Consider the following 25,013-nt stretch of genomic DNA (forward strand, 5'->3'; position numbering starts at 1 on the left):
CAAGAGTCAATTTAAATAAGAAAGACAAGCTGAGTTTCTGCAATTATTAAAAAAAAGACAGCGCTGAATAACCCTTCGCTTCTTAATCCCTCCACAAAATTCTCCCTGAAAAACAGCATTATTTTTGGGCGATGATAAATTCGCACCCCCTTTTGGATAATTCGCACCACTCTCGAGACGTCAAAAAGCATTAAAGTCTGCCACAATTCACGTTATAAGTAGTGCGAATTATCCTAAAGGGATGCGAATTTATCATTTCCCAATTTTTTTTGGCATTCTTTCCGCTCAACTACAGGCTCGAGATTTCCACATATCTAGACGCGTGGTTTTTAGGTTGTAAATCGATATCGAGAAGTTCAAATTTCTCTGCGGATTTATGAAATGTCTCTCGTTGTAATTCTAGGGTTTCGGAATCGGTTAGAGATGTTTCTATCGTGAAATATTTGAGAATTTCTACGGCTCGGGGGTTTCATGCTAAAATTTAGGGTTTTGAGTCTTTTGAAGATAGATTCTGAATTATTCCGTGTAATTCTGTTTGTTTATCTTTCCAGAGAAATAAATTTGAGCTTTGAAATTCCTTCTTAGGGTTTGGATACGGATTTAGGAACCCTAAAATAGGGGAAAAGTCTTTTTTTTATAGGACTACTAGATTGGTGAGTTTTGAAAGGAAAAAGTTTCATTCTTTACAATGCCACGGCTTTTATCAGCTTCTAAGGCAATTGGGAGGTTATTATCACATTTACAAAGGCCTTTGGATGTTAAAAATGGGGTAGGATTGTTGGCATGGTCAGGCAAGAGTAGAGGAAAACTAGGGCAATTTGTTGACGTTAGATCATTGAGTAGCATTGTGGGTATAGAAACCCCATCTGTTGATAATTTGGTTGACATTGATAAGGACACCACCTTATTTTCTAGTAATAAGTGCAATGCTATTCAGACCAGGCGGTTTCTTGGGTGTGGAGATGGCGAAGAGGGCAATGTTCTTTCTAAGACTTATGAGGAGAGGCGCGTGATTGGGTACGTTGTCCCAATTTTTTTATTTATTTATTTTTGAATGTTTAGTTATCATACGCCATTTCAAAAAGAAGAAGAAGAAGAAGTTTAGTTATCATATTTATTAGGGAAAAAAACAGATACACCCCTCATATTTCTGACATTTGTCAGGGGGTGTCTTTAATGAATTTTGAACTATAGGGTGAAAAGTCAGGTGGTCTCCTTCGTGGATGGTGAAAAGTCAGGAGGTGTCGTTGATGACTTTGAAAAGTCAGGGTTATCGATGAAAATGTCAGAAAGTTGAGGGGGTGTATTGTATTTTTCCCTATTTATTATAGTGTTGGCCTTTTTTCACTGTGACAATCTCCTCTTATTAACAATCACACGAAATAACATTATTAATGGTTCTGGTTGTGTATTTTATTTTATTTTTTTAAATTTTCCTGCTTGGTTTTACCAGATACAGTTAATTTGAATGCTGTAAGCTGTAGGCCCCTCAAACACCCGCCCCCCGGCATTACGTGCACACACCCCTTATAACCTGATTTGACGTGAAAAGTGGGCAACTTTATGTCAAATCACGTTATGGGGGGGGGGGGGCGCAAGTACTGCAGGGGGGTTGAAAATATCATCACCCTTTTTTTTATTGTATGTGTATCATAATATTATGCAATTCTCTTCATGTTGTATACAAGGGTCTAATCTGAACTGTGCACCTAAACCGACCTAATCAGATGATCCAGAGAGTTCGTGAATAGAATGGTTAAAGAAAACTACAGGAATTGTTCCACTTTCAGCAGCCAAAAATCGGGCGGTCAGATGGTAAACGTCATCTGACTGGAGAGATTTTAGACCATGGACAATTTAAGATGGGGACCCTTAGGTAGATCATCGAGATTTATGATTGCACCATCCATGTACTTGTTATATGGTTGTTGCATCATATTAAGATTCTTAAGAATTATATTTTATCATTCCTCATTAATTATCACCATATATTTAATAATCTGTAGTTTTCTTTTCTCAAAAGTTGGAAAAAGGAGTGTGCTGCTGAATTATTTGAACTCTTTTCCTCACAAAGTTAGCCCATGTTTTTGTGAATGCCAAAGTAGAACAGTTATTTGCAGTGGTTGCATCTGTTGACTTGTATGAAGGTTTTGTCCCCTGGTGTCAACAATCACAGATTGTAGTATAGAAAAAAAAGGCCAATGCAATGAAGGAAACAAGGTGAAAGGTTCAATTGCATACAGAAGCATGGTAGGGGCATTGTAGTACCTAACATTCACTAGACTTGACATCGCTTATTCAATGAATTAGGTCTGCTAATTCATACATAATGAAGAACTTCTCCAGGCAGCAAAAAGAATCATGACATACATTTGTGCGACATTAGATTATGGACAACAGTGTCTGACGTGGAAATAAAGGAGTCAAAATATAGGGATCTTCTGATGAAGATTGGGGTGGAGTTCTAGAAACTAGAAGATCTATTACTGGCCTCTACATAATGATAAATGATTGCCTAGTCTCATGGAGCAACAAGAAGCAGCGCACGGTTGCAAGGTCCACTACAGAACTTAAATAGACAGTAATGACATCCATCGCGCAGACATATTCTACATGAGATCCATATGCATCCGAAGTTCTATGTTTCTCTTTATTGTGATAATTAAAGTGCCATAAAATTATCTCAGAATCCAATGTTTCATTCCAGTATGAAACACATAGATATAGATATCACTTTATACGAGAAGAAGGTGGAGAGTAGAGAAGTGTGTCCCTTGTTTATTCGGAGCAAAGATCAAGTAGTTGACATCTTCACAAAAGGGCTCACTAGTGATTATCACCTTCTTGTGGACAAGAAGCGTATGACTAGAACACACATGAGCTTGAGGGGGGAATGTTAGAGAAGTAAAATACATGCTTTGTATCGTAATACCCTTTGCTGGTATAATATTAAATGCGTAATTTTAGTATATAAGCCATTGCACCTTATATTGATATATTCTAATCAATGAAAAGTATCCATTGCAAAATAAAAAACATCATCCTTTGCAATTTAAGGCATTGCTTTTCTACTAAGACTGTTTTTAGTGACAGTCTTTGCTCAGCATGACAACATCTGGCTTTTACGCTTTTCAACAAGTAGTCATCCTATCAAAAAAAAAAAGTAGTCATCCTTTTCAATTTTCAATTTTCCCTATTGAATGGCAGAAGTTGGCAAAATAGAGGTTCCGGAAGCATATCTCCCTTTTATCATGGCAAAGTATGGTTCTTAAAGTGTGTATTTGTTCAAAACATTGATCGTACTGTATTATTGGATGATAGTATTGGGTTGACCTAGGCCTTTCACAAGATTTTGATAAGATTTGTTAGATTTTGATTCAATCCTTTTCTTTTCCAATTTGTCTTACATGATCATATATTCATATTCCTATATGCTTGTGTTTCAAATTGGAAGAAAAAAGTAACATAAGGTTTTTTCTACAATGGAATTTACTTAAAATTTGAGTTATGGGAAGTTATTAGATGTCTACTTCTGTTCACATTATTGGGTTGGATCTTATTATTAATTTTATTGAGGTCTCGATATGATACACCTTGGCAATATTTTAAACACTGCTTGTGTTGATGGCATGGTTAAATCATTATCTGTTATACTAGTTTGTCGAATTTTATGTTTGGAACAAGCTAACATGATTTGCCGTAAGCAGGTACTCCCCAGAGCAGTTATTTGCAGTGGTTGCAGCTGTTGACATGTATGAAGGGTTTGTCCCATGGTGTCAACGATCACAGATTGTCAGACGCAATGAAGATGGATCCTTTGATGCTGAGCTGGAGATTGGTTTTAAGTTCCTAATTGAAAGTTATGTCTCTCATGTAGAATTAAAGAAACCAAAGTCCATAAAGGTAACTATTACGCCTCAGTATGTGGGCTATTCTTAATTATGTGTTTCTTCCTTTTGATAATTTTGAATGAGTGTATTTTTTTTAAAAAAAGGTGTATTTGAAACTTCAAAACTCTGTGGATCTTTTTTATAAGAACATAATATTAAATCTACATGAATATTAAACTATAAATCCCTGAAACTAGTAATTCTAATCAGCCGTGAAGTCCTATTTACTACTTGTAACCCTTAGCTAGAAGTCCTCTTTACATTAGTCCTTCCTCCCTAACTTATGATAACCATACTGTTTCTATAAGCCTACTGTTTCTATACACTTCTTGTTCATTTCCAATGAGGTTTATTACATGCTTCATACCGACTTTCAATGAAACTTCCTACATTCTTCCTCTTTGTTTTATTTTCTTTTGTAGATCCCTCGCTTCCCAGATTTGCTTCCCTCATCACTTCTGACACTTGTTTCCTACTCTGGCAACTATGGTTTGATCTGTGGGCCTCATTTGTCATACATGACTCGTGAAACTGGTCTCAAATTAATTTCATTTGTTGTAGTTAGTTTGCCACATTGGCTATTTTCTCTAATTCGAAATAAAATCTTACTAGCCTAGTGCACTGATTCATGTAGTATCATGATCTGGTGATCCTAAGTTGTTGATCAGCTCCTTGATTAACAAACACATTTTAGTTTACATTTATGATCAATTGGTGAGGATCATGAGATCGTGGTAGAGCCCGAGCAATGGGATGGACTGTAGATCATTGGAGTCGATCACCATAAAGTGCCAGAGCGATTTACTTGAAAAACGGCAAACAATTGTTTGTATGGTTATTTTTTAAAATATATGTATAGTGAAAAAATGTGTAGTAGTAGATAAAAGACCTGCACATGTTGAAATGGCTTGTTGGAGATAATCTTTAGGGCTTTGAATGATTGGAGTCAAATGATTGGACTCAATCATACCTGTGGATGTAGTTCCTCCCCCTGTACCAAGTCTAACATCCTGACAAGCAAAGAAAAGGTATTGTAGACTGATTTTGCTGCATCTTATCCTTAGGATAACATTAGGGCTGGCGTTCCCATTACCCATAGTTCTACGTGCCATGATTAGTCCAAAAATATACTAGTCTATGCCGTCGTTGAATTAGACACCATTCTGGATAGCCCAACTCAATTCTTATGGTATCAGCCCCATATAGAAGCCCCGATTTGATTTTCCTTGCAACACCTAACAAAGTCACTAAGATTAACGTCTGAGACCAGCTCAAGGGTAGTCGTACCTATGGAGACACCTTGCTAAAAAGTCAAAACCCTGCTCCTGCTATCTAGGTACTGTTATCCTATCAAGTTGCTTCTGCCAATTCTATTGTATCCATTAGGGGTGGACATGGTTCGGTTCGGTTCGGTTTTGGGGTATACCCAGAACCGAACCATATATAATCGGTTCCCTGAAATTGGAACCGAACCAGAACCATATAAGTTTGGAACCGAACCGAACCAGAACCATATATAATCGGTTCGGTTCGGTTCGGTTCTGGGTTTACCCGATCTTCATCAAATCAACGGAATTTCTTCACAATAGTTGTTTGAATGTTTGGTTTTCTTTTCTTGAGATAGAATAATTTTTTGTTTCCAGCTTGTCATCATCATTATGGGAAAAGCAGAGCACAAAAGTCTCTAATGAAATGATGAATATGACTTTGTGGGGGCGTTATACAAACTACTCTCATAATATTTTACTATTTTTAAAAGCCTTTCACTTTCTTCTTACACTTACAAAAACTTTCAAGTTAATATTAAAAACAAAAAGGATTCCCACATCTTCTTTCCTGCCATTAAAATATTAAGGCTTGTCTGGTGAGATTAAAAATATTTGGGCAAGTGCTGAGATTAAAAAACTTGTTTTCCAGTCTGACTAAGGGTTTTAAGGTGGGTCGGTTCTTGGTTCGGTTCTCGGTTCCGGGATCCAAACCCAGAACCGAACCGAATTTCCATCGGTTCCAGGTTATTAGAACCGGAACCGAACCATATAACTATGGAACCGAACCGAACCGAACCATATGTGCCGGTTCGGTTCGGTTCCTCGGTTCGAACCGGAACCATGTCCACCCCTAGTATCCATGGTACTTAACATTTAGTCTAGATGAAGGTTGATATCAACTTTTACAGAATAATCACCAAAAATATCACAATCCACATTTTCATTATATGCACACATTTCATTTTTGTATAGGCAGTCTGGGTTCTGAGATTATGAAACTGCCACTCTACTGTGTCTACACAACTCATGCCTCACTTAACTAAGGTTAACAATACGAACATCATTTAGTTAAACTGCTACTCTACTATGTCAACACCACTCATGCTACTCTATTTTGCTTTTTCTGTTTTTTACTTTGGACTTTCGTACAATATTCAATGATTGAGCTGTTTTCTTAAATTTTACTTTTTCTCTTTGTGCTTATTGTTAAACCTGTGTTTCGTGTAGACAACCGTGTCAGAAAGTGGTCTTTTTGACCATCTGATAAATGTATGGGAATTTAGTCCAGGATCAGTTCCAGGAACTTGTGATCTTTATTTCTTGGTGGATTTCAAGTTTAACTCGCCACTTTATCGGCAGGTATTGCGTGACTTCGTCTTATTCTGATTTTGCATATTTTCCCTGTTTTCTGTTTTGTTATAATCATCACTATATTTTGAGCATTAATTCCTTTCAATAAGTTCTGCAATGGTTCTTGTGTTTTGTTTATTTTTTTTATAAACAACACAATCTTTTTGAGGGAAAATGAATAAAATGCAGAGCAGATGAAGTGCCCCCCATGATAACAAAAGAGCACAACCAAACAGCAAATAAACACATGAAAAAAGTGGAAGGCTTTGTCCCACCTGTGATGCGTGGAAATTATTTCCAGCTAATATACTATTTGATTCCAATTATTCATCTCTTTTTTTTTCAGTTTCTCCTATTATTGTCAGTATTGCTGGAAGCTGTGAAGGAAGATAAGGATTAGCCTTGATAAAGATATCATGTAATCAATCTTTACAACTGATGAATAAAGTTACAATACACCTCAAAATGCTCCATTCGCTTCTGAAAAACTGGATTGATATTGATAATGACACTCTTATTGTCTCCATAAGGTGGAATAGATGGAGTAAGAGTGATCATATGGGTCATAGAGAAGTGAGCACACCATTCAGAGAGAGAGGGAGGGAGATGAGTAGAATAGTAACCCCTGATTTGCTACATTTGTTTAAGAGTGAATAATTTGAGGCACTCTTCTGAATTTCATTGCTGGCTATAGTTGTTCTGAACTTATCAAACCAGCCCGAGAGAGGCTTATTTCAGTCCATAAAGAATCGGAGGAGTCATATAGACAATTCTTGCAAGTCTCCACGCACGGACACATTTTTAATGTCCATCTGAAATAGTGGCCAATAACTTGTGGAAGTGATGTTTATGAGAGTGTGAACTGTAGTCATCTTAGTCACTGCAGCTAACATTTATTCATAATCTATCCCTTGATTGTATTTTTATCCTTGATCAGCCAATGGTACTTACACTCAAAAAATACACAGGCAGTTTCTTCCACCTCCAACACTAAACATTAAACTCGAAAAGGGATTTTGCTAGCGTCCATCGCAAAAGGCATTTCGCGGATGCTCTGTTGCATGTGAGAGCAGCCACATAGGCTCACTTTTCAGCAGATTTTGTCTTCATTCACGAGGTGGCTGCTCTCACTTGCAACAGGCCATCCGCGAAATGCCTTCTGCGATCGACGCTAGCAAATCCCACTCGAAAAATACCTCAAAGACCATCAGCAGAGGAGGTAATGCAATGGAATGCCTTAATGGCTTTCTGATATCTGAATATTTTTTAGCTCCTCTTATGTCTTTGCTGAGTAATGCAATGGAATGCTATAAATGTCTAAAATATCATGTGGAATGTTTTTATTTCATTTTTCCGTATCTTAAGTTCTCATATTTTAATTAATTTCATGAGGAAATTCTGAAACATCTTACAATTTGTAGTTGGATTTGTGATTCATTATCCATTTGGCCCACTCAAGAATTTTATATCAACTTTGAACTTAGAATATTGAGCTAACGCAATTGACGTGATGATGATTATGTGGCAGGTGGCATCCATGTTCTTCAAGGAAGTTGTTTCTCGACTTGTCGGTTCATTCACTGATCGCTGCCGTATGATTTATGGACCAGGAGTTCAAGTCCTTGAAAATTCTTACGGGCAGAGTATATAGATCATCTAAATCTACTTGTACGCTCACAAAGTCATGAATGCGGACTGCAGAACAACTTTTTTGGAAGTCACTCTAGAACATTTCTATGTTTTCAACTTAAAGAAGATCATAGGGCAGCACTCAGTGGCCCTCGTTCTCATTCAGTAAGTTACATTATTCATTTAAAAACGGAGTTTATATGACTTTTTCTTTGTAATTTGAAGAATCTTACACATCCGATGACAGTTCCAAGTGATGCTTTGGTCTCTCATCACCATCATTTTTTACTACCCTGAGAGAAGGTATTCTTGTAAAACTTATTCAACTTCTATAATTCTGAGATTTTGGATTCTTTATTGGACAAGCTATAGAATATTGAAAGGCTCTCCATAATTTATTCTGCAAACTTTCCAGTGTCATAACCATGTAACTTGAGCAGCTTCTTTGCTGGCGTGGAAAGAGAGAGCCTAGAGCCTTTTTATTTTCTCCCCCGTTAAGGGCTTTGTTTGGGCTGTTTGCCTTCCAATCTCCATTGCATAGACCACCTCGGTGGAATGCAAATGAACAGTAGAAAAAAAATAAAATAGCCAACCAGTCAATGCTGAATGTGAATGGTGATACCACTTATAGGGATGGTTAGGATCCTCTGACGGGGGAAGCATAGCTATTTCCTGGTGGGTTTTGCTAGATGATTGGTTTGGATCAGCAAATATGGGGCCCTGCCTGCTGCACTTGATGACCAGAACAAAAACATCTCTCTGCTAAGGGATGAGAGCTATTAAGCCCATATCTTCACCTTGTTTCTCTGTTTGGTTGCAGGTATTTACCTCGTAGAATAGTGTAGTAATCAACAGGGAGGAGAGTGTTGGATTTACCTAGAACTCGCCTTGTAGAATAGTGTAGTGTTTGGTTGTCGACCTCATAGAGTAGCGATATGGAGTGTCATTATATATATATATATATATATATATATATATATATATATATATATATATATATATATATATATATATATATCTCCTTTCGATTTCATGGGGTTTGGATCCCTCTAACGTATCCATATAGTTTAACTTTTTTCGAAATCTTTCTTCATCTCTATAACTTTTTTCGAGAGGGGGTATTTATAGTATTTCTTATACAAGGGCTTGTATTTTTCAAAATAGGGGCGTGGTTCGTGAGCTTGCTCACCGTGAGCTAGAGTTCACAAACCACTTCTCCCATAGTTGTTTTACTTATCCAACTCATTCATTTTATAGAACCTCACATAGATAGGATGTTCCTAAGAAACCACCTCCATACCATAATCCTAACCATCCGATCTATAGAAGCCCATTTTCTAACCATGCATTTTAAACCTCCACATATTATAACAACCTATAAAACTAATGGGTTGGATGACTCAACCAACTATGGGATATATGGTTTGTGAGCTATGAGCTCTAGCTCACGGTTAGCAAATAATTTTCCACACACATACACACACACTCGCATATATATATATATATATATATATATATATAGAGAGAGAGAGAGAGAGAGAGGAAAGTGTTGGTGAGCTTAAGCGCCCCGCTCACCAAACTTATGGTGAGCTTAAGCGCCCCAATCACATGGGTCCCACATTTTCTGTGGTGATCCAAACCATTCATTTGCAAGGCCTTATCATAGATAGGGTGTGTACCAAAAATCAGCTCCATAGGATCATCCTAACCCCTCCATTTGTGGAGGACAAAAATGGGCAGATTTGTGGACAAATAATGTCTGTCCATTTTGACCTCCACAAATGGATGGGTTAGGATGATCCTATGGAGCTGATTTTTGGTACACACCCCATCTATGTAAGGGCCTTTCAAATGAATGCTTTAGATCATCCTAACAAAGTACGCCCCAATGTGATTGGGCGCTTAAGCTCACCATAAGTTTGGTGAGCTTAAGCTGACCAACACTTTCCTCATATATATATATATATATGAGAAAACGGTTCCTACACATATGGAGAGAGAGAGAGAGAGAGAGAGAGAGAGAGAGAGAGAGAGAGAGAGCATCATGCCCAATAAATCCACGCGAAAACCCACCTTTTTTGTGGTTTTTGGCTGAGATTTTATTGGAAGGAGATAAGGGTGACACATTAGTAGACAAACAATGTTTAAAAGCGATGATTAATAAGGAGACATCCCTAGTAGTCTCCTGCGATTTCAACGTTATATTGGCAACCAAACAAGGAGTTTTGCGGACGTGACACCCAAAAGCCAAGCAAAACCTCTAAGCCATCCCGGCTTTATATGCTAGCGTTGCATATTATGGGATTTCAGTGCTATATTGGCAACCAAACAAGGAGTTTTGCGGACGTGACGCCCAAAAGCTAAGCAAAACCTCTAAGCCATCCTGGCTTTATATGCTAGCGTTGCATATTATGTTACGAGAAAACTAGATTATCCCTGACTGCAGTTCCCTGTAATTTATGGGCCGGAGGAATGCTTCACTAGAGTTCAACCTTATGCCCAGAGGAATGGTCGAGTAGGGCTCAACCTTATTGTAAGACAATGAGGTGCCCCACTGTAGCATAATGGGTCTTGTCTTTGATTGATCTCTGGCCTTGCATTTGGATCTCCTATACCCCTAAATTCACATCAATCATGCAATCATACGATCATAATATCCAACAATGTATATTGGCTACTGTTACAGGCACATACCACCTCAAAACATTATATGTACGCTAGCATTCCTGGCATGGTGTGAAATGGTGGGCCCAATCCTGTAAAAAATATGGTTAATGGTGGGGCCCACCTCTGTACTTGGGTTTCGGTGGAGCTGACAGGACCCACCTCATCAAAACATGAGATGTAAATTGGTGGGACCTACCCTATGCATGGTTTGGGTGGTGATGGTAGACCCCTCCCCCCATCAAGACATGAGGTGTGAAATAGGAGCCCCCACTCGTTAAACATGTGAGGTGTAAAATGGTCGGCCTAAATTTTATAACATTCGTACAAGTCTTAAGGTCACACGCGGTTGTGCCTTTAGATAATTCTTAAAAAAAGGTTTCACTTAATTTCATTATTTAATCACAATGCAAAATCAGGAGCAACTTGAAGTTTAGAAATAACTACCTCTGAAGCACATAAACACTCTACATGACCACTTTCGATTACATTAATCAACTGATTCCTTTGTTATCAATTCCATGTCACAACTGATTCCCTTGTTAAATTCCAATGCTCACCCAAACATTAGAATCGGAATTGCTATTCCTTTTACCGAGGGAATTGGAATGGGCTAATTGCTATCGGTTTCGATTCCTGATTCCGGCGAACCAAACGCACCCTAAGTGCTATCAAATAACACACAGATCACCTGCGTGAAGCTGCCTGTTAGAACAATCCAACGACCTTAATTGATCTCATCCAACGGACAAGGTACATTCCCTTGTATAACAAATACTATAAATACCCCCTCTCGGAAAAAAGTATGGTATAGAGATAAAGAAAGAATTTGACTGAACAGAAACTATATGCCATACCCCATGAAATCGAAAGGAGATGAGAAGTCAGGATCTTCTCATTTCATCTGTCCATGTTTTATTTCTTAGCATGTGAACATCATGAAGGATGTTCATTCTTTATTTCCTTTTATTTGAACATTGTAGAAGGAGGAAATTTTTCTCTTTGCAGATAAGGTGTCAATAGAATTACACAGGAAGAGTCAGACAATCGACACAACGTCCTCACTTTTGCCGGTCTGTTATTGTCCAAGATTATAAGCGGGCAGTGATAAATCGACTCCCCATGTGTCTTTCTCTCTCCTCTGGGTTAGAGAGAGAGAAATATGAGAGAGAGATAGACACATGGGGAGTCAGAGAGAGATAGACACATGGGGAGTCAGAGAGAGAAAGACACATGGGGAGTCGATTTATCAATTTGGGGAGTCGATTTATCACTCCCCTTATAAGCGGTATAGAAAAGAGCTAAATATGACATGATGATGCTATCATCCCTTTCCAAACCCGATATCTCACTTAAATCTACTGTTTTCAGTCTTACAAACTAAAAATGTGGGCCTAGTTTAACATTTCAAAATGTAAAGGGTAGTCCCACGAATTACACAAACTATGTATGAGTTTGAGAGCTTGTTAAAACATGATAGGTGTACATGGATAGCATTTTACATTTGTATGTATATGTATAAATTGTTTTTGGGAAATGATATTCACCCTTTTTTTACATGGAACAGCCCTTCTAGTCTAAAAGAGAAGTCATAATTACACTAGAGGGAGCTGTCCCAAGTAAAAGATAGGTGAATATATCACTTCTCTTGTTTTATTGGTAGGTCAGCTGGGATTGGACCTCAAACCTCTTGTTGAGTGACAAAGCCTCTATCCAATAGAGTTAGAGGCTCAACCCCCTTGTTTTTAACCATGTTATACAACCAAATTGTCTTGTGCAATGAGACTTGTTTTTCCAAAACCTATATCTGATATCCTTGCTCTTGTAGAAATCCATAGTCACAAGTTATTAACATTGTAGTAAAATAAAACTCTATTTGTGGGTCTGCATAATTTGGTTGTCCAAGGCCTACCATTTAAAAAAAAAAAACTAAACATGCAATGTTAAAATAGGGCGATGATATTGTCACCCCCCCTAAATTACGCATTCGCTCCCCTTTTGGCTTGATTTGACGTCAAAAAGCATTAATAAGGGGGGCGAATGCGTACGCAGGGGGGGTGACAATATCATCGCCCTTAAAATAAGGCCACTGATATTGACATTGCACTACCATATTTTGATAACTGCACGAACTGATCTTGTCTCTTCTCAATTTGCTTATGAGAGCTCTTTGGAAATTGTAATAACATTTGACAGCTGGTTAAATTATAAAGGCAAAATAGGTTAGTGCAATTATAGTAGTGCCGATATCAGTAGTAAAAAATAATGATATTGAAAAGATGGAAATCCAAAGTATAGATTATAAAACCCCCAAAAATCCCTGTCCTGGCGAATTATTTTATGTAGAGAAAAGCACCCAATTGGGAAGAAGAAATGGGTATTGAAAAATCCAACGTATTGGGTCTTCTATAATGTTTCCAGATCTCTCTCACAATTCCCCCTTTTTTTTAAACAGAAGACAAGGAGAAGAAAAGCCTTGATTTTTCTTTCAAAACCCTCTTTTTTTTCCTATCTGTTCTAGTCGGAAACTTTTAATTTTCCGGCAGAAACTGAGTTTTTCCTGTAGGAAATCACTCTAGGGTTGCGGTGAAATAGCGATGTCAACGCCGGCGAGAAAGAGATTGATGAGGGATTTCAAGAGGCTGCAGCAAGATCCACCGGCGGGGATCAGCGGCGCACCACAGGATAATAATATCATGCTATGGAATGCTGTAATTTTTGGGTAGTTTTTGTGTTTTTGTTTTCATTTTTTTTTTTGGGGTTATATTGGTTTTGGAATTATGGGTTTTGATGGGTTTATTTTGGTTTTGATTTGCAGACCTGATGATACCCCTTGGGATGGAGGTGAGTAAATTCTGCCCCTTGATTTTTTTTCGTATTTTTATTTGTTTTCTGCTTCTTCTTCTTCTTCTTTTTTTTTTTTTTTTTTTTTGTGTGTAGTTTAGAGATGGGTTTTGTGTTGTTTATGAAGTTGAATTTTGTTAGTCTTCTTTTTAGATTGTTGGATTAGAATTTTGATATTGTTTTTGGTTCATTTTTTTTTATTGTGATTGTTATGTTTTTGGCTTTCGTTTTTTCCATTGCAAGATTAGAAATTGGTTTCGGGTTTTCTTGAATTTTTTTTTGTTCCTTTTAATTGTTTTCCGCTCTTTTTTCTTATTTGAGAGATGGGTTTTGTGTTGTTTATAAAGTTGAATTTTGTTAGGTCTACAACTGGTTGTGAATGTTAATTTTTGTCATTATTTTTTTTCTTGTTGTTTGATTAGATATGGGTTTTGGGTTTGGTTGCTTATTTGAGTAATTTTTGGGGGTTCAGTTAGGTCTTGTTTTGTTACCTAGGGTACGATAAATCAGATTAGGTTATTAATTTCGGTCTTGTTTTGTTAGCTAAGGTATGATAAATCAGATTAAGTTGTTTTTGGTTTATAGGAATCTGTTTTCTGGTTTGCTTCAGTATATTCTTTGGCCTTTGCTTAATTGTAAAAAGTGATTTTGGATTCAGAGAAGTGTTAGTTTTTTTCATTTTTGTTCCCCCTTTCCGGTGATCGTTCTAGCCATTTGATGCCTTGTAACCCTCCCAAACAAATGGGAGGGATAAAACACATCAAAATGACAAAATCCCATCAATTTCACACTTTAGAATTCCATCCATTCATAAAATCCTCTTAAAACTCTACTTGAGATGATATTTTTTTCCTATTTTTTAAAAAAAATCCATCAGTTGTAGCTTCTTTCTGGAATGGAACACCAAAACAACCAAAACATTGGAACGTTCCATTCCAGTGAGCAAAATTAAACACCCACTGGAATGGAATTGATACCTAAGGGTTGTGTCAAATTGGGAATTGAAAGATGAAACTTTTATTATGGATACGTTTTATAATTTGGTCGGTACTTAGTAGTTCTAGTAATTTTGTGTGGGCAATAAACCCTAGTGTAGTGATATTCTGGACGTGAACAACAATCCAATGTATCTTTTGGTCAGAGGAGACCTTGTTTATATAACATTAATGGGTTGGAGAAGAGGAACTTGTGAGGCACTTTGAGTCTTGGCAAGTGATGTTCTCAATTTGAACGGCAATCCAATGACTCATGCAGTTAGAGCAGACCTCGTCTATGTTACGGTAATGGGCTGGAGAGGTGGAAGTATTTTTAATTTTGAGTCTTCTTTATGGAAACTCTTTCTTCTTGCCTAGGATTGCATGCATCCTCGATTCACTTGTTTTAGATATTGTTTGTAATGTCTTGGTTAAGTTAGCCATAACATTTTAGCTAGGATAACCAGTGATACTGGGGAAGGTGCTTAGACACAAGTTATTCCACAAAGCCACATTGTAGTTGGGCGCAATGTTTAAACAATGCCACTGAGAAGATGTTTTGATCAATTTAGTCCATGAGAGATACATGGAGAGTTGTTGGTTTGCATTTTAGAGCTCATCAAAGTCTTGGACATTTCACCCCTCCTGTTGGTGACTGGAAGGTCAATTTTGGTAGTAATTGGTGGGATTACAGTTTGACTTAGTTGGAGGAGTTGATCATGAAGACACCCCCCTATATAATCTCTCTTTCTGGTTCCAATGCTTCAATTGGTGCTATCAGCTGTGGTACTAGGAACAAGTCTTGTATTTCTCTTTTTAGTTTTGAGTCTTTTACTTAGGGTGCCAAAACCACCTCGACCAGATCAGAGTCAACAACAATGTCGAATCAGGCTTCCATCAATACGTGTAATCAGCTTAGAAAAACGAAAATGTCTTCCCACCAGCTCATGCAAGAAAGAATAGGAATCCATACACCACCTTATGGTACATTGCCCTTTTGCTCACCGAGTATGGCGATCCATTATCATATCTTTTGGGCTTGCTTGGGTGTTCCAACGATCAATCAAGAATATTATTCTTCATTGGGGAGGTGGGTTGCTTTAAAAACCAGTATAAATTTTTTGGGGATGGGTACTGAATGTTTGATAAGGGATATATGGAAGGAGAGAAATAATATTAATTTCAAGGAAAAAGAAAAGAGGCGACTGGGAAGGATTATGCTAGAAATCAAAATAGATCACATCCTTTGGGAAAGAAACGACAAAAACTTCACCAGATACCATCTATAGCACAGGATGTATTCTGAGGAGTTGGAGTATAATATTTCGGGTAAAAAATGTTTAGAAAATAGAGCTATCCCAAAGTGGTGCCCTCCCCATACTGGTTGGATCAAACTGAATATTGATATGACCGTTTTAAATTTCAACCGAAATCCCAAATTTCGGATTTCGGTGAGGACCGAAACAAAAAAGGTACCGAAACCGAAATTCCCCAAATTTACAAAATTTCATTCGAAATTTCGGAAATTTTGTTAATTTCGGGAATTTCGTCAAAATTTCTATTAAAATGATAATTTTTTATTGCGTTAACTAATTTAGAACGAAATTACCGAAATTTTGATCGAAATTTCGTCCCTAAAATCCGGGATTTTGTGCTTCAATACCAAATTTCACCTGAAATTTTGGGATTTCGGCTGAAATTTTGGTTTTGGATGACTGCGAAAATTTAGCTGAAACTGAAATTTAAAACCATGCCTCCAAAGGTAAGAGCTCTTCTATGCGGGTTGAGATTGTGTGCTGAGTCCTTCAATGCCCCCCTAGTCAACTCTTAATCAACCCCTTAGACCATTACCAGCTAATGCAAAAGATGTAGAAGGTCAGAATAAGAAGAGAATGAAGGCGTTTTTGATACATGTAGAAGAGCACCATCATTACACAGAGGAGGGAGGGGTTGCTGGTTCGGTGGGGCGGAGAGGAGAGGAGAGATGGGAGAGGAGAGTTGAGAGGAGAAAGGAGGCACTGGTTTGGTGGGGAAGAGGGGAGAGGAGAGGAGAGAGAGGAGTGATGTCGTGAAAAATATAATGTGAAAAGAGGTGTAGTTTTACAAATAAAAACATTTGCCCTTGAAATGGGTGGATATTTTTGACGGCCCTTGACAGTAAAAAATGGCCCTGTAGATGTTTTTTTTACCGTTGAAATGGGTGTGAATAATTTTTTACGCCGACAGTGATAATTGCATAAATTTTTTTGTTTTGTACCCATTTTACACTGAAAAGAACAGAGCCCGAGTGTGGAGTCCCAAAATCACAAATCTAGAAAATTACTAGAAATTGTGATTTTGGGGTGTATCCAAATGTAGCCTTTGTTTAGTTATACATCTTCCTAATCTGTGATAAACAATGAGGACTGGCTGTGGATATGTTTCCATGCCTTCTCAATTGGTTATAAGTGCTCCTTCAAGCAACCTCTTCGTGGGTTAGAAGTAAATTCAATTCCACAGACAGTTTTTCCTTGTGCTACTCTCTGTTGAGGGTTAGAAGTTGATAAAAGGAAGCTCTTCAGTTGATGATATTTTCTGTGCTCTAAAACTGTCTTGCTCAATTTGGAAGGATCTAAGGAGCTTAGATTTTGAATAAAGCGACACCTGGGCTACTGAATTGTTCCCTTTATTCTCTTGCCATTTCTAAATTTGAACTACCGTGTTTAGCATCTAATTATTGTTTTTTTGATATTCTTCAGGTACGTTTAAACTGACACTGCAGTTTTCAGAGGACTATCCGAATAAGCCTCCAACAGTCCGATTTGTTTCACGAATGTTTCATCCAAACAGTGAGTTTGAAACTTAAACTATGAGTTGTTTGTTTACTAGCCTAATATATAGGTTGTCATCCAATCTACTTTAATCGCCCTTGCTTGAGGGCTTGCTTGTTGTTTTTGCTTCTGTTTTTTTATATATTTAAATTTTGTCACCTGTTCACATGGAAAAAATAATCTTTCTTGTTTGGTTGTGTTTCATTGTGCATATAACTACTTTGCTGTAGTTTTATTTTATACCTTATAGTTTAGGCATATGGATTGGTTCTCTGAATTCAACATATTCCTTGCGTCTTCTAACTTTGCATTTGTGAATTTGACTCAGTCTATGCAGATGGAAGCATTTGCCTGGATATTTTACAGAATCAATGGAGTCCTATCTATGATGTTGCAGCCATACTGACATCTATTCAGGTGCGATTTTCCATAATTTTTATAGATTATGCAGAAAAAAAATAATTTTTCAGTTTGTATTTTAGCTTATTTGCTTTTTTTTTTTTTTTTTTTTCTATCTTCGAGATATACTTACTCTCTTTCACTAAAACTAAGTAGTCTCACAAAAGAAAAGCCATGATATCATTATAAATTAAGTCAGCAGTTTTTCTTCTGCACTGTAAGCTTTAATGGTATGAATCGAGCTGGAAACAATAGATAAATGAGAAATAAGCATTCATATTCGTTTTAGTCAGAGACTCGCATATGGGTTTGATTACTTTTGTTGCTGTTCTACACATGAAAAGTTCATGATGTATAATTTGAGGAATTGGGTGGCCACTATATGTCCGTGTGAAGTGTGGCTTGCATGATCGTTGGATGTAATCCATTGTGGTGCACCAATATCAATTCGCCCAAGTTCTAACCCATGTTCAAAAGTTTGTACTCAGGCAAGAACTCACCCAAGGTAAAACTGAGTTGACTCAGGGAGTCAATGATCAACTAGGTGAATTTCTTAATGACTTGATGAATTAAATTAGTTTCCGATTGACTTGATAGGGAGAATTACGAATTCGACTTGGGAGATTTGATGATTAATTTGGGGAATGTTTGAATAATGGTTCCACTATAAGAAAAAACTAAATAAATGAAGGGATTTGCTAGGCCATTTCGCAGAAAGCCATTTCGTTGCTCACTTTTGCGGGAGAGAACTAAATGATTTCACCGAAATTGCCTAACAAATCCCATATGGGCATGTTTGGTTGCACAAAAGCCAGGGAGGCTTTGGGATTTTGCTTGGCATTTGGGCGCCAAGTCAGCAAAATTCCCTGTTTGGTTGCCAATATAATATCGAACTAGCTGGAGACTTCTCAGATGTTTTCAGGGTAATTATTGCATGTCTGCTTATGTGGCATTCTTGTCCCCTCCTTGTGGAGGGTTTTGTTCCATTTTGTGGAAAAGGACCTATGACTACAAACTTTTTTTTAATAATGCTTTATTACAGCATTTTTCTTTGAGCATTGAATTTCCCAAGAACCCCGTGTGTGCGTGTGCGTGTGCCTGGAAGTTCCAAAGTGGTTTCATGTTTTACCCTTTTACTTCACTCTTCTCTAGTAACATACACAAGGGAGTGTTGCATACCTCCTTTTTGTCGTCACCATAGAAGAAAGGTCTTTGCCAATGAGGAAGTCCTCAGATATGCGATAAGCTTTCCTATGTAGCTAATTGCACCCCAGGTGATTGTGTGTGAAACTTCCAGCATTTAGTCTCATGCCCAATATCTCTAATTTCCCCCTCGAATAGATTCTTCTTTTTGATTTCCAAAAGAATGTTGTTGTCTTGCCTTGAACAGTGCAGTAATCCTTTGAATCCGGTGCCAACAAGTATCATCCCTCCTCCTTTGTCAATAAATTTACTTTTTTATTATTACTCTTCTTTGATGACGAAGGTTAGAATGGAGCTTGAAGGATCAATTGGAGCTTCATCAATAAATACTCAATTTCTCAGATTTTGTTGTTGTTTATTGATACGTTTGTTGATCAAATTGAGAGATTTTACTACATTTTTGTGATCATGTGATCACTTGTTCTATGCTTTCTGTTGCTTGATATTCAATTTTAGCACCCAAATCCACTTTAGGTTGTAATTAGATAATGGTATTCATTCCCTTGTTTTGATAGCAATTGCCCTTTCGCTATCTGAACTTCTCTGATTTGCTTCTGTATAAGGACTGTGATTGAGGAGAAATATGGGGAGAGGCCTTTGTGGGTGGGATTATGGGGTTATAGTCAAATTAGACGGCTTCTATGTCCTAAAAGTAGTGTATGAATTTAGGGAGCTAGGTATCGCACCCATGTTATGTTTGAGGAGGGTCTTTGTCGGGGAAAAGAGCACCCATATTATGTTAGAGGAGTCCATTCAAAAAAATATATTGAGATTTATTGAGGCTGGATTATATTGGTAGGTCTGATTATGGAATGGTCAAGGTGCTTCTCGGTCGGTTCCTTTATAGTTCGTTCTTTGGTTGGTAGCCTTTTGCCTTTCTCAATGCTTTGGAGCCCATCTAATTAGCCCTCAAGTGAAAGTTTTTGTTTGACTCTTACAATATAAGATAAAATCCTGTAATGTGATTTAAAGAGCAGGGAGGACAAGCTTGCTAGTTTCTATTTCATGTGCTTGGGGCGAAGAGATGGTCAATGATGCCTTCATTCACAGTAAGATGACTCAATAGATCTGCCATGCTAACTTAAGATTGTTTGGGTGAGTTGGGTGTTCCCACATTGTATTGCAAACCTATTCATGGGATGATCAAGTGGTCTTTTAACTCTTACCATTCTGAAAACCGCTGACCACACCATTCGTTGTGGGATGTGGAAGGAAAGAAATATAGAACCTTTAGAGACATGTCGGTATGTTAGACGTTGGTAGAATTGTAGAAAGGATTAAAGTTTTGATTATCCATTGGATTCTGAATAGAAAGGGATTTAAAGGGTTGGGAAGCAAGCTTTTCATCATAAGTAGAATCAGGTGATCAGATGCAATAGAAGAAAACAAAGAATATAAGGTGGCAACATTCACCAGTTGGTGGATTCAAGCTTAAGTTTAATGGGAGCCTCCTTGGTAATCTGAGTCTGATTGGATTCCTAGTTATAATTTGTATCCAATTAGATATACTTGAGATGGATTAATCAGGCCCCATAAGTATTTAAGATTCAAAATGAGATGAAGTTTCAAGCTCTTCTTGAAGATTTAAAGGATTTTTGCTCAGAAGTATGGGGTTAAATTTGTAGGTAAAGGGAATTCTAATAATTCTAGGGCACAGGTCTGTGAAGAGGCCTGGGTCCATAGAGGTTGCTACATTTACTTGATGAAAACCAACCCATATGCAGTGCTTTAGGGGATACGGGACAGACATTCTATTATGGAAGCTACTGTCATATCACGAATTCTGCACCATTAATTACTGTGCAGTAGCGGTTTACAAAATTTATCTTCAGGAATGACGAACAAACCCCAACTGGGTGCATTTGATTTAGGTCTTCTCAAGCTATGTCAGAAATATCTCTGATATTTTTCAAAATATCGTGTTTTTATCGCGACACTTTGATAAAAAGACAAAATCCCAAGATTTTAAAAATATACCGATATTTTCATTTTTATCATAAAATATCATATAATATCCCGATTTTTTACGATATTTTTATTCTATATTTTTTTCTTAAATTATATATATTTATATATATTTTAAGAGGAAAGTTTTTCTAGTCGGCCGACTAGAGAAGCTTCTCTAGTCCAAAAAACACAGTGGTCCCACATTATTTGGATACTCCAAATCATTCATTTGATAGGCCCTCGCATAGATAGGGTGTGCCCAAAAAATCAGCTGCATAGGATCATCCTAACCCTTTGATTTGTTGAGGTTAAAAATGGACAGATTTGTGGACTTTATAAGCGTCCATTTTAACCTCCATAAATCGAAGGGTTTGGATGATCCTATGGAGATGATTTTTTAGGCACATCCTATCTATGTCAGGGCCCATCAAATGAATGCTTTGGATCATCAATACAATGTGGGCTCACTGTGTTTTTAACCTCCATTGTCCATTTTTAACCTCCACAAATTGAAGGGCTAGGATGATCCTATGGAGCTGATTTTTTGGGCACACCCTATCTATGCCAGGGCCCATCGAATGAATGCTTTGGATCATCCAAACAACATGGGCCCACTGTGTTTTTGGTCGGCAGACTAGAGAAGGTTCTCTAGTTGGCCGACTAGAAAAACTTTCCTCATATTTTAAATAATTTTATTTTTATCTTTTTTCCCTATATAAACCGGAAAAAATAATTTTTTTTAATGTACCCTGAGATTTTTCCTTGCTGAGTAATTCCCGAGAAGGATATTTGTGACATAGTTCTTAAGTCGAGGGCATACAACTGCTAGTTCTGTATTTAGAGAAAAGGCTGTTCAAAACCCATATAGGGTGGCACATTGGCTGTTGTCGTGGGTTTGGTCCCCACTGACGCGAGTTCGACTCCTCCCGAGCTTACCCGATGCACGTGGTTTATGGGTGATTGCGTGCATCCATAGGGAATAGTCCTACCCTAAAATTGGGGTGGGAATACCCTCAACTCAACTCAACTCAACTCAACTAAGCCTTTGTCCGAAACTAGTTGGGGTTGGCTAATGAATCCTTTAGAAAAATTTCATGAAGAAGGTGAAAGGTTTTACCCGTCTAAAAAATGACCAAGTCTAATCCTGACACTAGTTGGGTTCGTCTTCATGGATCATTTTCTTCCATTCTATCCTATCCAAGGTCATGTTCTCTGTTATATTCCTAGCCCTCAAGTCTTTCCTCACTGTTTCTACCCATGTTGTTTTCGGTCTGCCCCTACCTCTTTTTACTCCTCCAACTTGGCACTAGTCACTTCTTCTCACTGGCATCCAAAGACCTACGTTGGATATGCCCAAACCATCTTAAGAGTTGCTCTCTCATCTTCTCCTCAATTGGTGCCCTATGTCATAAAAAAAAGTCTGTTCAAGGAACTATTTGGATTAGTGAATTTTGAAACTACGATCAGCAGTGGAGAAGGATCCATAAATCGAGTTTTTATATGATGAAAGGCCTTATGGTCCATTATTTTTCAAAAAGTACAGTATGGGCTACACTATAGGATGATCCAAACCGTCCATTAGATGGGCCACAACCTGAATATTTTGTGCCCCAAAAATCATTTCCATAGCTTGATCCTAACCGTCCGATCTATAGAGGGACCAAACATTAGAGGGTTGATCATGACCCTTTATAGATCGGATGGTTAAGCGCTATGGAAATGATTTTTGGGGCACAACCTATTTAGGTTTTGGCCCACCTTATGGACGGTTTGGATCATCCTATAGCGTAGGCCGTACTGTACTTTCTGAAAACTAAAGGACTATAAGGCCTTTCATTGTATAAAACTATAAATAACTCCCATAAATCAATAGGGGATCTTGTGTGTGTCCCCACACATTAGGTTTTGTGTGTGTGTGTGTGTGTGTGTGTTTCCAAGGGCAAATTTTAGTTGCCACTCTTATGGAGGGAGGAGTTTGATGACGTTGCTGGCATTACACTTTTGACCTTCCTAACCGTAGCAGTAGCTTTAGGGTGTTTCAGTCCAAGGCCCCTTAAGAGTTGTAATGAAATAATTATTTTATTAGTGTTAGACCAACATGCATACGCACATGAAAGGTATAAAAGGCCAACACAAAGTTTGGCAAATGCTGTTGTGCAAAATTTAACGGGGATCGTATATTAATCAGGAATTTCTGCTAGGGTTGAAGGGAAAACTTGACTTACCTCTTAACCATTTATTTGCATATGGTAGAAAATCTCCCCAACCACCTTCTTCGGTGGTTTTAGCTTCCTTTGGAAGTGAACCACGTAAAATCGCATACTTTTTTTTTTTTTTTTGTGTTCTATGTATTTCTGCCATAGTGCCATTATAAATTGTATCATATGGGTTGGTTATCCAAAACTGTTTCTATAAAAACTCCCAATGACGTCGAAGCCTGGGCCGTCCTCAAATCTTTGGTCTTCAATAGCGATGCCTAAAGCCTTGATTGAGGACAGTTCTCCTTTTCTTTGCAATTGCTCGTGCAACTCAGTTTATGCCCACCAGGTATAGAACATTACATACACGAATTTAAAGTAGGTACAGGTCTCTTTAGACCTTTTGAGCGAGGCAAAGAATCTTGTGGTCGCATTATCAAAGGGGTATTGAGATCAGAGTTGGTTTTGGGGAAGCTCTGTCCTTTTGTAATGGCTTGAGATTTTGTTGTTATGTTTGTTTTCTCAATAAAAGTTTATCCTACTCATAATCTGTTAACTAAGGACTGTTGAATTCATTCACTTTAATTTGTCGCTTGATTTGACCATTTTTTTTACATATGTGCTTTTAAGAAATATAATTTAATAGAAGGCCATACCTCATTATAACCTTGCAAGGATGGATGTTCTCTTTCGCCTTCCTTTTCAGTACTTAATACATGTTAGTGTATATAAACAACTTGTGCGTGGTCATTTCTCACAGCATGTTCAAAAGTTATTTATTTGCTGGCTTTCATGACTTGGGTTTCCCCTCTTTTTATCTAGTTACTGCTAATCTGGCATCACATGTGTTTTTTCGCAGTCCCTTCTCTGCGATCCAAACCCAAACTCCCCAGCGAATTCTGAGGCGGCTCGCATGTTCAGTGAGAACAAGCGAGAGTATAATCGAAGAGTGCGGGAAATAGTGGAGCAGAGCTGGACAGCAGACTAAGGGAAGGCCCATCTTAAAAATAGATGTTGTTTGAATTGGGTTCTGTCTACGTACTTTGATTGTTACAGACTATAGTTATGTATTGTTCTTGGTTGATTGATACTGGGTTTTGCCTTTTGACTGCTTTTCTGAATTCATTGGAGCTTCTTTTCTCTTCATGTTTCTCCATGTAATAGTATATACTTATGTGTATATAAGGATTGTAGCTTATAAATCGAACTTTTCTTAGTGGGTTGGATTTGAGCATCAGGGAGGAGCATTTTAGTGTATTGGCCTATGCAAAAGTTTGAAATATCCCAAGGACTTATTGGTTAAAAATGGTATCTGCATAATATTTTGCATGGTTTTTTTTAATGAAATTTTGCATGTATCCTTTTTTTTTTTAAAACCCTGATTGGGAGAAGTCAGCTAGGGATAAAATTGGATGGTATGAATCAATTCGTTATTTCATTTTGAAACCATGCTTGTTTTGAAAATTGAAAAAGGAAAATGATATATTCACTCCCTTTTCTTCTCCGCCCCACCCCCTTCTAGAGTAAAAATAGTAGTCATAAATGCATTATAAAGGGGTGGCCAGGGGAACGAAAGATGGTGAATAAGTCACTCTCCGATGAAAATAAAACAATGACATGCTTCGAAAATGATAATTAGATGCAGAATCATGCAAATGATATGGGACTCTTTTGGGGATTAAATCATGCATGATAAATCGGTGTGGAAGAATCAACTCATGCCTAAGGCCCTGAGAAAAACATTTCTGGCAGAATTATTTTTCTTAGAATTTTTTTCTTTCTACTAACTAGAGGGAAATGATAAACTTATGGTAAAAAATCTCATTTAAAAGAATAT

At 37.6% G+C, this 25,013-nt stretch overlaps 2 protein-coding genes across 2 annotated transcripts; both read left to right on the top strand.

Annotated features, from left to right (window-relative positions):
• Positions 1-238: 238 nt before the first annotated feature.
• LOC143885126 (uncharacterized) lies at positions 239-8,494 on the top strand. The gene is made up of 4 exons (XM_077389134.1): positions 239-1,017; positions 3,708-3,903; positions 6,386-6,517; positions 8,037-8,494. Exons 1-4 carry the CDS (start codon positions 689-691, stop codon positions 8,157-8,159), a joined length of 780 nt encoding a protein of 259 aa, XP_077245249.1. The 5' UTR covers positions 239-688; the 3' UTR covers positions 8,160-8,494.
• A 4,603-nt stretch (positions 8,495-13,097) lies between these two features.
• Positions 13,098-24,392, top strand: LOC143885127 (ubiquitin-conjugating enzyme E2 2). The gene is made up of 5 exons (XM_077389135.1): positions 13,098-13,523; positions 13,620-13,645; positions 17,358-17,447; positions 17,758-17,846; positions 24,036-24,392. The coding sequence occupies exons 1-5, from the start codon at positions 13,399-13,401 to the stop codon at positions 24,162-24,164; spliced, it is 459 nt and encodes a 152-aa protein (XP_077245250.1). The 5' UTR covers positions 13,098-13,398; the 3' UTR covers positions 24,165-24,392.
• The last annotated feature ends 621 nt before the right edge of the window (positions 24,393-25,013 follow it).

Source organism: Tasmannia lanceolata, unplaced genomic scaffold (genome assembly GCF_043159265.1).
Source record: "Tasmannia lanceolata isolate RefF3 unplaced genomic scaffold, GAP_Taslan_0.1 ptg000008l, whole genome shotgun sequence".
In the NCBI taxonomy this organism is placed as follows: Eukaryota; Viridiplantae; Streptophyta; class Magnoliopsida; order Canellales; family Winteraceae; genus Tasmannia; species Tasmannia lanceolata.